General features: G+C 35.4%; 1 protein-coding gene across 18 annotated transcripts in view; it reads right to left on the bottom strand.

The window, feature by feature from the left end:
* DLG1 (discs large MAGUK scaffold protein 1) overlaps positions 1-14,101 on the bottom strand; it is a 271,862-nt gene that overhangs the window by 228,016 nt on the left and 29,745 nt on the right. Inside the window, exon 1 of one of the 18 annotated variants that reach the window (XM_015073785.3) lies at positions 2,767-3,961. The exons of the other annotated variants lie outside the window; for them this stretch is intronic. Within the exon in view, the coding sequence (XP_014929271.1) occupies positions 2,767-2,796 (30 nt within the window). The 5' untranslated portion in view covers positions 2,797-3,961. Of the gene's footprint in view, positions 1-2,766; positions 3,962-14,101 lie in introns of those variants that run through there. 18 annotated transcript variants of the gene reach the window in all.

The following is a 14,101-nucleotide window of genomic DNA, read 5'->3' on the forward strand; positions in this document are numbered from 1 at the left end:
AAGTGAAATAATAAAATAACAACTGGTACCGAGTATAAGAGAATCTCCTGAAATATGAAAGTTCCTTGTCTCCTTTCTAAGGCTAATCAAGAACATACAGGATATTTTTTTTTTCTTTTCAGGCCTTTCTCCTGCCACCTAAACTTCTGCTAAATGGTCCTAAAGGAATAGAGATAGAGAAAATCCCTTTATATTTCATAAAGAAGCAGTATAACAAAAGATGGGAAAGACATGACTCCACTGCAAGAAATTCTGGTACTAAAGTTATGCAACTCCCTTCTCTCCAAAGTGAATAGACAGCTGGGAAACCTCTAAACTAAAGAATATGAATGCCTTTAGCTGTAGTTTATACATAGTGCTTTACTGCTAACAAAAGAAAACATACCATATATAACAATACTAACAAATCACTCTTTGTTGGACCTTGTATGTTCCAAATTAATTTTCCTTTAGGTGATAAGAAGTCTGATAAAACCACACTAGTCTGTTGGCTCCCTGACAATATTAACTCCACCCCAAATGACATAGATTTACAAAGCTAGAACACAAGAATTTACAAACACAAAAATAGTATCTCTTACAAAGACATTACATACATAGATTTTTATGTAATTTATTCAGCTTGGATATAATATTTTGTGCTTTTCACATGTAACAATAATCATAAATACTGCTATGATGGAAATGCTCACTAGAATCTTGTCCCCTGCAAAATATCTAAATTCAGAACAATATTTTTAAAAATTCAAAGAGGAAGTACATTTTTTTCACTTAGAGGCAAAACAAACATTTGTGTTTAAAATGTATTAATCAGAAAAAGAATGTAGAGCTATTTATGATCATCTTAAATTAGTAAACGACATTAATACTACTGTATACAGAGGCCAAGATTTGGCAGTTCAGTAGCAGTGATGATTTAGTCATCACATCTCACAACCTAGTCATTTGCAAACGTTTTAAAATAAGAGTTTTCATTGTGAAGAACATATAGTTACGGGGGGGAAAAAAACCCAGAAAGCTAATCATCATTGCTTTAGCACAACCCACATGCCTGTTCTTAAGGGTATCCATGGTAGCAATGATGCAACAAGCCTACCTAGCTCACCGTGCCTACACAAGTGGGAGAGAGGAGAGGCGGATGATGAAAAAAAATCTCACTTGGAAAGGTGTTTTAGTATTAACATGATAGAATTACATCAACGATATGTCAGACTTTATAACCACATATAAAACCGTATAAAGATCAGAAAAAAGATCCAAGAGAGAAAACACTGTAGCAATTTAATTGAAAATTAAGAATTTTCCTCTTTCTGCTATAGTCACTAGTTAAATGTTCAAAGGGTTTTATTTCTAATAACAGAAGAAATTATTTTAATTTAGCTCTTTCAAAAGTAACTACAAATAATATTTTAGGCTTCCTAATTTCCAACCTACATCTTTTTCTATTTTTGCTTTAACAGTTACATAATGAAAATTTATAAAAACTTTATGATATTGATTCTACACAACTTTTTTTTGACAATAGCAGCTCTCTTTTGCTTAAAAAGGGTCAAATGCAAAAACTTTTTATTAAGAAGGATAGGACTGAAAGAAGAGAGAGATCATTTCAAATAGCCTGGCTAAAATAACAGAAATAAAAACCAAATGAATGAGGTGATAAAGGTAAATCACAAGGAGAACGAACCACAGACAACCATGAAAAGAACTCATGGAGGGAAAAAAACCCAAAGCCTGTTTTTCAGGCTTACTGCTCTCTACATATTCTTCAAGAATATTTAATAAGACATTTTACTTAGGGGTACACAGAAGACATCCCCTTATGAAGAGGACAGGACCAGATAATGGATATGTTTGTATCTGATTAAAGCTCCTACTGTTCGAACTTTAACTCTGTGAGCAACAAGCAAACAAAACTAATTTTCATAAATTTCTCACTTAATCCTTTTGTGAGAAATAGTTCACTATACAGGAATAGCATACTTTAAGAATCTACAAATTCACTTACTCTTATTACTGAACATAATTTTAAAATTCAATAATTTTGTCTAACAATCACTGTCAAGTGCACAGAAATAACAAAGTAAATTATTCCATAAAAACCAATGTATAAATTGAAAATGTAAGCATCCGGAATCTTACACAATCACACAATGTCCACAAATCGGTGCTCAGAAATAAACCAAACTTGGAGATTAAATAGAGTATGCTGTACTTTGAGGACAATGAGCAAAACAGACTTTAAAACACATACTTCCTTAAGGAGGACTTGTACAAGTTTAATCACTTTAAATCCAAATCAGCATCTTTCCAAAGGCAACACAATTAAAACTGGACTATTTTCTAATTCTTGGAAAAAATATTTGCAATTGATGGAAGAGTCCAGAAAATGTTCTCAAAATGAGTTATACTTTAAACCAGTATGACATGTTAGGGCAGAAAATAAAGTAGAGGGGGAGAACTTTCAGAATATATTTACAAGATTTAAATATAATCAAGGCCTTTTAAATCTGTGCTGCTAGGGAAAAAAGCTTCCTAGAGATCTCAGAGAAAAAAAATATCCATTCAATATACTATTTTTAGGTATCTAAAACACATTTCAGAATATTACCTTTCTAAAAGGATATAACTTAAGCATCACATGGTTTCAAATATCTATTTTCAAATATAGAACAATGTTACACTTTGTTTTCAAAATACATTATGAACAAAAAGGTCTCTCACATTCTGTCACTAACAACGAAATGGAGAAAGCATACTATATCTTACCTTTGTGGTTACAATGCACAGGCAATCCATTACTTTACCATTACAATATTTTATACATAAAGCAGTTTATTGCAAACTATTTTAAATTCCTCTATGAATAAAAAAATTAAAAATAAAATTAAAAATAAAGTTGTGAGATAAAACCATAGATAAAAAGTTATAACTGTAACAAGATCTCTCCAGGATCCATTCTTAGAGGTATCAATTTTTCTATATCTGAAATACAAGAAACCAGAATGTGTCACGTGTCCTACAATCTTCTTTATGTAATCTGAATCTGAAGAACTTGAAATTATCCCACAAAACACCGTGGAAGATGTCAGAGTTTATTCCACAAGAGTTCACTGCTGCTTCAGATGCTATTTCATTAATCCCTCTTTCCAAGATATGAGGTTGACAAGGAGTCATCTGATGAAATGTTCCACAAAGAGGTTTCCCCGATATAAATTTAAATCTGCTTCTTGCTTGCTACAGTTTGGATATTCAAAAAAACAACTACCAAAAAAAAAAAAAAATCACTAAAAAAAAATGCAAGCAAACATTTCTTCCACTAAACCATTTCAGCAACTGCAGCTTGCAAAGTAATGACTTTCTCAGGCAGTAATGAATGGAATATTCCATGTGGTTTATTTGAGAAGGGGAGAAGGAAGAACAAAATGGTCTATCTAAAATATTATTTCTAAAACTTACCTCTTCTCACTTTACTAAAAAAAAAAAAAAAAATTTACCAATGAAGCCAGATTTTAACTTTAGTGCCCTACTAATAAATTCACTTCACTAATCCCTTACAAAAATAAAAATTAAAAAATTACCACCACAAAAAGATAATTATAACTATGTAGCATTTCAAACTCCTCAAGAAGACTTAGTTTTAAATTTAGAAGTAGCCTAACTTTGTGAATTCATGTCTTGTCCTCAAGATCACTGAAAACAGAGCTTGACAGGCTGACAGGGGACAAGACAGAGGGATGCAACCTGCTTTCAGTCTCATAAGCTTGCTGCCTCCCTTTAAAAATGTACAGTAAAGGGGCACCTGAGTGGCTCAGTTGGTTGAGCGTCTGACTTCAGCTCAGGTCATGATCTCACGGTCCGTGAGTTCGAGCCCCACATCAGGCTCTGTGCTGACAGCTCAGAGCCTGGAGCCTGCTTCAGATTCTGTGTCTCCCTCTCTCTCTCTCTGCCCCTTCCCGGTTCATGCTCTGTCTCAAAAAAAAAAAAAAAAAAAAAAAAAAAAAAATTAAAAATTTTAAAATAAATAAATAAATAAAATAAAATAAAAATGTACAGCAAAGAAGAGAACTACCTGGAATTTCTGTCCACAAGGTTTCCTCATGGTCTACAGGTATTATGAATAACCTCAAATTCAAATTACTAAACTGTTCCCATTTGCCTCTTATACCCCAACTCCTATTCCTAATGTTTCAAGTATTGTGGGCTGCATCAAGCAACTTTCACTATGAGGGTTATGAGAAAGAGTTAATACATGTATATCACTTAAATCTATCACCTAATAAGCATCATTATTATTACTGATTGGCTATCAGCTGATAGCCTTTTGTTTCGAGTCTAACAGGATATACCTGAGACAGATCTAGTGAAAGTTGACCTTAAACAGTCGAACAGGACTATTGCAAGGATTAAATTAAATAATACGTGCACAGCACTAAAAAATACTGCCAACTTTGTTAAGTGCTCAATAAATGTCACTTATAGCTATAAATCTATATGCATATATACATGTAGCTGTAAGGCCTGGGGTGGGTAGAAGTAAATTTCATATGGGCCACCATATCCTCTCCCCTGTGCAGAATAAACAGTCTAGAAATTACATGTTTGGTTTGAGACTGAGAGTAGCCCCTTCTTCCAATCCTACCACCCAACAATCTTTGCTCTCAATATGAAAGAGTAAAGCCCACTCAAGGCTAATGACTCCTCAAATAAAGTTTATCATTTTTAGGAAAAATACTGCAAACAATGTAGATAATATCTAAGTACTGACTAGGAACTGCATTCTATGAAAGAAAATAAAGAGGTGTGTGAAACTCTTGAGCTGGTTTCTCTCTCAGTGTTCTGAAATTTATTTGAAATTTTTATTATATCTAAAATAGTCTAGCCCGGAGAGAACACACTCCTAAGTTTGGCAGACGTCATTCATAACCGTGGAGGTTGAAATCACTATACTAAGAGTCATAAACAGGATATGTGAGTTTAAATAGTCATTTTCTTTTTGAAGGGAGTGGGGGGGGGGTCTCAATTTCCCCTTTTATAAAACAAAAAATTTCAGTGGTTTCTAAATCCTTCTACTTATAAAATTCCTATGCTTCGATTTCTGAATTCATTGGATTCTAAGCTCCACTGAGGCACGACTCAAGAACTTCTCATGTATTTACCACTTTATCCCTAGCACCTGGTGACCAGAATGTAAAAGGGGCTCAATACATATTTGCTGAATTAATGAACAGCCTTTCTGATATCTAAATTATAGATTACAAAATTAAAGAGTTCTGAAATGACCCTGAAAATACCCCATTTTCCCAGTAAAAACTATTTAAAACAGTTTTGCCAGATCAAATATAAGCTTATAAAAATATGAATTTTTTTTAATGTTTATTTATTTTTGATACAGAGAGAGACAGAGCATGAATGGGGAGGGCCAGAGAGAGAGGGAGACACAGAATCTGAAGCAGGCTTTAGGCTCTGAGCTGTCAGCACAGAGCCCAACACAGGGCTCGAACTCACCGACCATGATTATCATGACCTGAGCCGAAGTCAGACACTTAACTGACTGAGCCACCCAGGCGCCCCAAGCATATAAATTTTTTTAACATTTTATTTATTATTAAGAGACAGAGAGAGACAAAGCACGAGCAGGGGAGGAGCAGAGAGAGAGAGGGAGGGAGACACAGAATCTGAAGCAGGCTCCACACTCTGAGCTATGAGCACAGAACCTAATATGGGGCTTAAACTCACGAACCGTGAGATCATGACCTAAGCCAAAGTCGGGCACTTAACTGACTGAGCCACCCAGGTGCCCCTAAGCTTATAAGAATATAAATAACCAAATATCCATTTTAAATTGACTCAATTAATACATACATTTAACAACACATATTATTAAAATAATATGTTGAAAATATTTTATTCCACTCACACACTAAGAAAACAATTACAGTCAAAGTCTTCATATTCACCTTAAATGTTAGGGTCATCATTATAATACTTGTTGAATCACCTAATTATTGACCTCAAATATCAATTTCACTTCTAAGTTGTTTAGATGCTGCACTTTTTTGGTTGGTTGTTTTATTTTAGAGAGAGAGAGAGAGAGAAGAGGGGAGAGGGGCAGAGGGAGAGAGAGAGTCTTAAGCAGGCTCCACGCTTAGTGTGGAGCCCAATGCAGGGCTCAATCCCCTGACCCTGGAATCATGACCAGAGCTGAAATCAAGACTCAGACTCTTGGGGTGCCTGGGTGGCTCCGCAGGTTAAGCCTACCCAGTTTTGGCTCAGGTCATGATCTCACAGTTAGTGAGTTCAAGCCCCACACTGGTTTCTGTGCTAAGGGTGTGGAGCCTGCTTGGGATTTTCTCTCTCTCTCTCTCTCTCTCTCTCTCTCTCCTTCTCTCTGCCCTTCCTGTGTGCTCTCTCGCTCTCAAAATAAATAAATAAATAAACTTAAAAAAAAAAAAGTCAGATGCTCAATTGACTGAGCTACCCAGGTGCCCCTAGATGCTGCATTTTTTTAGTTCGTGTATTAAATGTCACCTGATATTTTGTCTCAAATCACTATTAGTACTAATTCACATAATAGACAATTTCTTCCATTTGTTCTGTAAGTACCCATTATAATCTTTATTATATAACCCCTTACTAATACTCATCAGTGTACCTTTTATTTTTTCATGTCATTCTTTAGAAAGAGAGCATGAGCAGGGGAGAGGCACAGGGAAAGAGAAAAAGAGGGAGAGGGAGAGGGAGAGGGAGAATGAATCTCAAGCAGTCTCCACACTCAGCATGGAACCTGATGTGGGGCTTGATCCCACGATCCTGGGATCATGACCTGAGCCGAAATCAAGAGTTGGATGCCTAACCAACTGAGCCACCCAGGTGCCCCAAGTATACTTTCTAATCTTTCAAAAAGAACTTGTATATAATATCCAACACTTGACAATTTTTAAGGTCATGTTCAACCATGATTATTTAATCTGTGTTTAATTCTATACTCGCTGCATCTTCTATAAACACCCAAACTTGCACTAAGGGCATTTCAAGCCAATGTGTTCTTAAACAGTCATTTGTGTGATAAATAATTTAGAAATTACCCTGTAATAGGAGTAACTTTAGAAGGTCTACAAATATAAGCCTTTTGGGATGGCCACACCTCAATATTCAGGCACACAAGATAATTAATAGTATTTCAGAATACCAACAGCTTTCTATATATATGCAATGGTTTCCAACCAGGACAGAACTCTCCTGCCTTAAAACTAGAGAACTAGACAAACAAGAAAAAAATGATTTTTAGATATTGAACAAAGACTGAGCAAAAACAGTGATCCTTGTGAGAAGAAAAACAAATGAAGTGAGTCCCATAAATGACCCAGCTACTGCCTGGAAAAGGTTTCCAGGCTGCAGCAGAGGGAGTTGGATAAATAAAGAAAGCCCAACAATCTAAGGTAAGGAGAAAGATGAGAACTCAGGAAATCCAGGGTGTCTAAAATTCACAGGTAAGAGTACCAGGGAGAAGAGAGCTCCGTAGAGAGAGCTTCACAGATCTGGATAATCCTCCTCTTCAGATTATTTCTGATCAGTCATACATACAAGGAAACGTGGGGAAAGAACCTTGGAAAGAAGCAAGTAGAACAATTCCCAGAACTCTCACAGGGCCAAGAACAATGGAAAAACTCCTAATATACAGGGCTGGGTCAAGTAGTCAGAAAAGTATTGGCACACCTCATTTTATTGCACTTTGTTTTATTGTGCTCCACAGAGACTGTGTGTGTGTTTTGTTTTTCCAAACTGAAGGTTTGTGGCAACTCTGCATCAAGTAAGTCTACTGGTGCCATTTTCCCACTAGCATTTGCTCACTTCATATCTCTGTGTCACATTTTGGTAATTCTAGCAATATTTTAAACTTTATTATTATATTTGTTACGGTGAACTGTGATCAGTGATCTTTGGTGCTACTACTGTAATTGTTTAGGGGCACCACAAACTGTACCCATATAAGACAGCAAAGTGAATCAATGTTGTGTGTGTTCTGACTGTTTCACTGACCAGCTGTTCCCCTCCTCCACCTCTCTCCCTCCTCTTGGGCCTCCCTATTCCCTGAGACACAACAATACTGAAATTAAGCTCATTGATAACCCAATAATGACCTCTAAGTGTTCAAGTGAAAGGAAGAATCATACATCTCTCCTTTAAATCAAAGCTAGAAATGACTAAGCTTAGTGAGGAAGGCATATTGAAAGCAAGACAGGCTGAAAGCTAGACCTCCTGTGCCAAACAGCCAAGTTGTGAATGCAAAGGAAAAGTTCTTGAAGGAAATGAAAAGTGCTACTCTAATGAATGCATGAATGAGAAGAGAGCAAAACAGCCTTATTGCTGATATGGAGAAAGTTTTAGTGGACTGGGCAGAAAAGCAAATTAGATACAACATTCCCTTAATCCAAAACCTAATCCAGAGTAAAGCCCTAACTCTCTTCAATTCTGTGAAGGCTGAGACAGGTGAGTAAGCTGCAGAAGAGAAGTTTAAAGCTAGCAGAGGTTGGTTCATGAGGTTTAAGGAAAAAAACTGTCTGCATAATATAAGTGCAAGGTGAAGCAGCAAGTATGGATATGCAGCAAGTATGCTGCAGAAGCTGCAGCAAGTTATCCAGATCTAGGTAACATAATTCATGAAGGTGGCTATACAAAACAAAAGATGTTCAATGTAAATGACACAGCGTTCTATCGCAAGAAGATGCCATCTAAGACTTTTCATAGCTAGAGAGGAGAAGTCAATGCCTGGATTCAAAGCTTCAAAGGACAGGGTGATTCTCTTGTTCAGGGCTAACGCATCTGATAACTAGAAGTTGAAGCTAATGCTCATTTGCCATAATTCTGAAAGGCCCTGAAAATCTAGGACCTTTCAGAATTATGCTAAATCTACTCTGTGCTCTGTAAGTGAAATAATAAAACCTGGATGACAGCATATCTTTTAACATCATGGTTTACTGCATATTTTAAGACCACTGTTGAGACCTATTGCTCAGAAAAAAGACTCCTTACTGCTCACTGACAAAGCACCTGGTCACCCAACAGCTCTCTCTGATGGAAATGTACAATGATACTAATGGTGTTTTCACACCTGCTAACACAACATCCATTCAGTAGTCTATGAATCAAATAATAATTTCGGTTTTCATGTCTTATTAAGAAATGTATTTTGTAAGGCTATGGCTGCCATTGATAGTGCTCCTCTGATGGATCTGAGCAAAGTAAACTGAAAACTTTCTGGAAAGGATTCACCATTTTAGATGCCATTAAGAACATTTGTGGCACGAGAAAAACATTCTTCATGGGAAGAGTTCAAAATATGAACATTAAGAGGAGTTTAGAGGAAGTTTATTCCAACCTTCATGGATGATTTTGAGGGTTCAAGACTTCAGTAGAGAAAGTAATGCGATGGAAACAGCAAGAGAACTAGAATTACAACTGAAGCCCGAAGATAGGACTGAATTGTTACAATTCAGTAACAAAATTCATGACAAAATTTTAATGGATGAAAAGTTGCGGTCCAAAATGTAACACACACAGAAAGGACTTGGAAAAAAAAAAAAAGGTTCTTTATCCTTTGCTACATTGATAAATTACTAATGAGTATGTAACATTTTAATATAAAAATTCTTTATTTTTAAAACCTACCATTTACTAAACACTTAACATGTGTATCAGACTCTGATCTAAGTTTTATGTACATTATCCCATTTCATACTTACAAGTACCATATGAGGTTAAGTAATTTGCTCTCCATTATACAATGCAGTGTAACAGATCTCAACATAATCAGAAAGTGAAATTACAGAATATATATATATTTCTCATTTTCAATATATATGTATGAGCTAAGTAATAGATTAACATATAGGATTAGCTGAACAAATATATATCAAACGGTTAAAAGAGATTATCTCAGAGAAAGAATGTTAAAAAAAAAACACTGAATTTAAATAACGTGCATTTTTCTGTATATGTATGTTTTAAGATATGCCTGAATTATTTTGGTAATCAGAGATTTTTCTTTAAGGTAAATAACTGAAAATGAAAGAGAGCAGTTACTGTGGAAAAAGGAGTGTCAGAAGTCAGTTTACAGTGGATTAAGAATGAGAAGTGAAGGGGGCACCTGGGTGGCTCAGTCAGTTAAGCGTCTGACTTAGCCCGTGTCAAGCTCTGTGATGACAGCTCAGAGCCTGAAGCCTACATCGGATTCTGTGTCTCCCTCCCTCTGCCCCTCCCCTACTTTCTCTCCCTGTCTCTCCCTCTCTCTCTCTTTCTCTCTCTCTCTCTCTCTCTCTCACACACACACACACACACACACACAAACATTTTAAAAAAAGAATGAGAAATGAAGAAAGAAAAAAGGTAAACTACTTTTTCAAGAAGCTTAGCTATGAAGAGAAGGTATGCTATCAGATCCTACGAAGAATCACTTTTTTCTGTTTTTCTTTTAGTGGAATCTTTATAGGATAAAGAAAGGTACCAAGGTTCAAGGAAGAGAAAGAGGTTATAGATATCAAATGAGGAGAAAGAGAATGAGATCCAAAGAAAAAAGATCAAGAGCACAACAGAAGCTGTCATTAAAGGATCAAGGGCATAATAGAAACTGTTAGTATTAATTCTCTGAGGTGACTTTCACATAATTGAAAACATACTTTTATAAAGTTAGGAATTTTTACAAGCATGTATCACTCTGACAATCCAAAGGGGGTGGGGGGGGGGGCTAAGAGCACATGAAGGGATATCATTGTTCTAATACTGAAGATAGTAATGGATGCCAACACAGATACAGAACAATCAAAGTTACCAAAATCAGCTACTGAAAACATTATAGAATCAAAACTCGTAAATCTAAGACATACTGGGAGCCCTTCCTGCAGCATATAAATCTATAACCACTGTGGCATACCTAAGCTTTAACAAGTTTTCTTCTAGATTAACATCTTGGCATAATATGGCAACCGTTTCACTTCTTACATGGTGTTTCTTTACATTTCACTTCCATTACAAAGTTACTTATTTGGGAGTACGTCCTTCAGCTTTAGTACTAACAACTATCGTTTAAATGCTGGAACAGGACCGCCCTAAGCTATAAACATAAAAATATAAAAGATTATGTAATAGTGAATGTAAAATAACAGCAGAGCGGTCATCAAAATCACCTGCAGACATCTCATGTATAATTCACTCAGTATACCTATGAATTTTGGACTTGATGACATTTTTTAATTACAGGGGTTTTGCATAGGGGTTGTGCATTATTTCAAAAGTTGTATATTTGTTATTTTTATAACATACCCCTTAAAAATTGGAATGAGACAACACTGTAAATTTGGTGATGGGAAGAGTGAATTAGAGTTCAGACTAGCATCTCTGTGATGTATTGTCTCTGAGATAGAGCTGTCTCCTAGAAAAACAGAGCATCAAGAAAAAGGATAAGAACCTTGAGTTCAATGATAAAGGAAATAGGAAAAGACACTGACCATCAATACATCTGATTATTACTTCACAGGCAGGGATTCAAAATTTTAATAGTTCATAAAATTATAAAATTTTGTCAGCTGTCTTCCAAAGTCCATAGTATGAATTGAAGCAGAGGTCTGCTTCAGGGATACAGAATTATAGGCTAGGTGGCACCAAAGATCAAAAATGTACTGAGTTTGGGGGTGCCTGGGTGGCTCAGTCGGTTAATCCAGCTGACTTCGGCTCAGGTCATGACCTCAGGGTTTGTGTTCAGCGCAGGGCCTGCTTTAGATCTTCTGTCCCGCCCCTCCCCCATTCACACACACTAAGATAAAAATAAATATTAAAAAATGTACTCAATTTAGGGGCACCTGGGTGGCTCAGCAGGTTAAGCATAGGACTACTGGTTTCAGCTTAGGTCATAATCTCACAGTTCCTGAGATCTAGCTCCACATCATGCTCTGTGCTGACAGCATGGAGCTTGCTTGGGATTCCCTCTCCCCCCCTCTCTCTCTGGCCCTTCCTCGCTCATGCATTCTCTCTCTAAAAATAAATAAACATTTTTTTTAATGTACTGAATTTGAATATGGACTGGCAGCATTATAGAGATAATGGCATTATAACAATTTTAAATTTCTTCACTCTGATAACTGTATACTAGGTGTTTTTAGATATAGTCATATAAAATAAAGAAAATAAGTTATTTTAAGAAAAATAGCCTTGTTCATAGGCAATACATGAAGTATTTAAGGATAAATGATTCATGACGCCTGCAATTTGCTCTCAAATGGGTCAGCAAAAATAAAAGTTTATGTATATGCGTGTGTGTGTGTACATACACAAGGCAAGCAAAGTGACAAATCACAGTTTACTTTACAGTTCATGCAATTTTTCTGTTGATAATTTTTTTTTCAAAATACTAAATTTTTTAAACAACCAGAGACTTAAACAGAGCCCAAATAACAGTAAAATATAAGCCCATAAGAAAGGTACAAAGTGCTACAGGCATTCAGAAGAGATGCGTTTCAGCTAAAAGATGGGTTGAACACTTCACATGGAACGTTTCTGAGCTGGGCCATGCAAGACAGAGTAAGATAAGGACACTGCAGTTGAAAGGAATGGCAGTGTTGGTAGTGTTCACATAACTTCAAATGTTCTTATCAAGGAAATAGGAGTTGAGCAATTATTTTCTTTAAAAAAAGAATAAAGCAAATGAATAAAATTTTACTATTTTAAAATTTTCCTTTTCATTCTTCCTCAAAACAAACCAAAACAGCTGTTTACTGTAACAGCTAACAGAAACTACCAGTCTAACTGAACAGTATTTAATTCTATCTTTCAGAGAAAAATAAGGCAGTGAATACTGAGTATGTATTCCCAATTCATGATGTAAAACCAACAACTAAAAACCTTAAAAATTAATGAAAACCTTAACTAGAACTTATCTGTCCATTCTTACAATCTAATGAGCTTTAGAAATGTTACTTACTGTAAACTAAAGACATAGCTCTCAACAATGAAGTGGTTTTAAGAAAATTGAAAGAGTGTTAAATGACTAAAAATAAAATAACTCTTGCTTTCTGGGTCTTCCTTTTAGCAAAACTTCTAAAAACTAAATTTAAAAGACCACCTTCTTTCAGATAAGAGATTAAAATAAGTATTTTTTAATCAGTCTAATGTCTATTATCAGAAAAAGATCTTAGAATAAAATGCCCAAATTTTCCTTTTTTTTTTTTTAGCCCAAATTTCCTTAATGGCTAAAAACAGTTAAATAACTGGCTCTATGGTTCACTTCAGCAGTTGGTAATTACAAAAATCAGAAGCAGGCCAAATGCCTATCAAAAAAGACGTATCTATACAGGAATACCAGGCAGCAATCAATAAGACCGCGGCAAATATGGCTAATACGGAAAGATAGCTAAAACATTAAGACATGCTGAAACACAAAGCTGTAAAAACACAAGCTAAAAACAGTATATTAGTATAATATGACTATTTTAAAAATCAGTCCCAGAAATATGCAAAGAAAAACATGGTAGATTATACCAAACCATTTTCAGAAGCTCCTGTGCAGGGAGGGATTTCATTTTCTTATGTCAAATAGTTCTGCACATTTTTTGTAACAAACTTCCTTGTTATGTTTCTATCTCTAATTAGTTCCTTCTTTCCTTATTTTATTTCCTTCATTGTGATACTTTCACTTATCTAGGCAACAAGTCCAAGTACCAAGAAAGTTATTAAATACAGAAACATGTGCCTTGAAGCTGAACTACTGAGTTCTAATCTGGTTTTCTACATGGTAATAATGTAAGTTTGGGCAGTCAAAACATCCCTGAACTATATATAGTTTGCTGAATTCTCAAGTGAGTATTAGCTCCAAATACAAAAGACCAAACCCTAGCTTACCTCATATAGATCAGGAGACTATAACAAGAATCCATGCTCTTATGGCATCTCAAAACATTATCTATCATGTATGTGAGTGTGTCCTTTAAAACTATGCAGTTTGAAAATAATGTTATAAGTATTATCCATTCTTATGGAGTATGTGTGAGTTTTTTAAGACAGGAAGAAAGAATACATCACATAGTTTTAAAATATTAATACCATAATGGGT

This window comes from Acinonyx jubatus, chromosome C2, assembly GCF_027475565.1.
Source record: "Acinonyx jubatus isolate Ajub_Pintada_27869175 chromosome C2, VMU_Ajub_asm_v1.0, whole genome shotgun sequence".
Lineage (NCBI taxonomy): Eukaryota > Metazoa > Chordata > Mammalia > Carnivora > Felidae > Acinonyx > Acinonyx jubatus.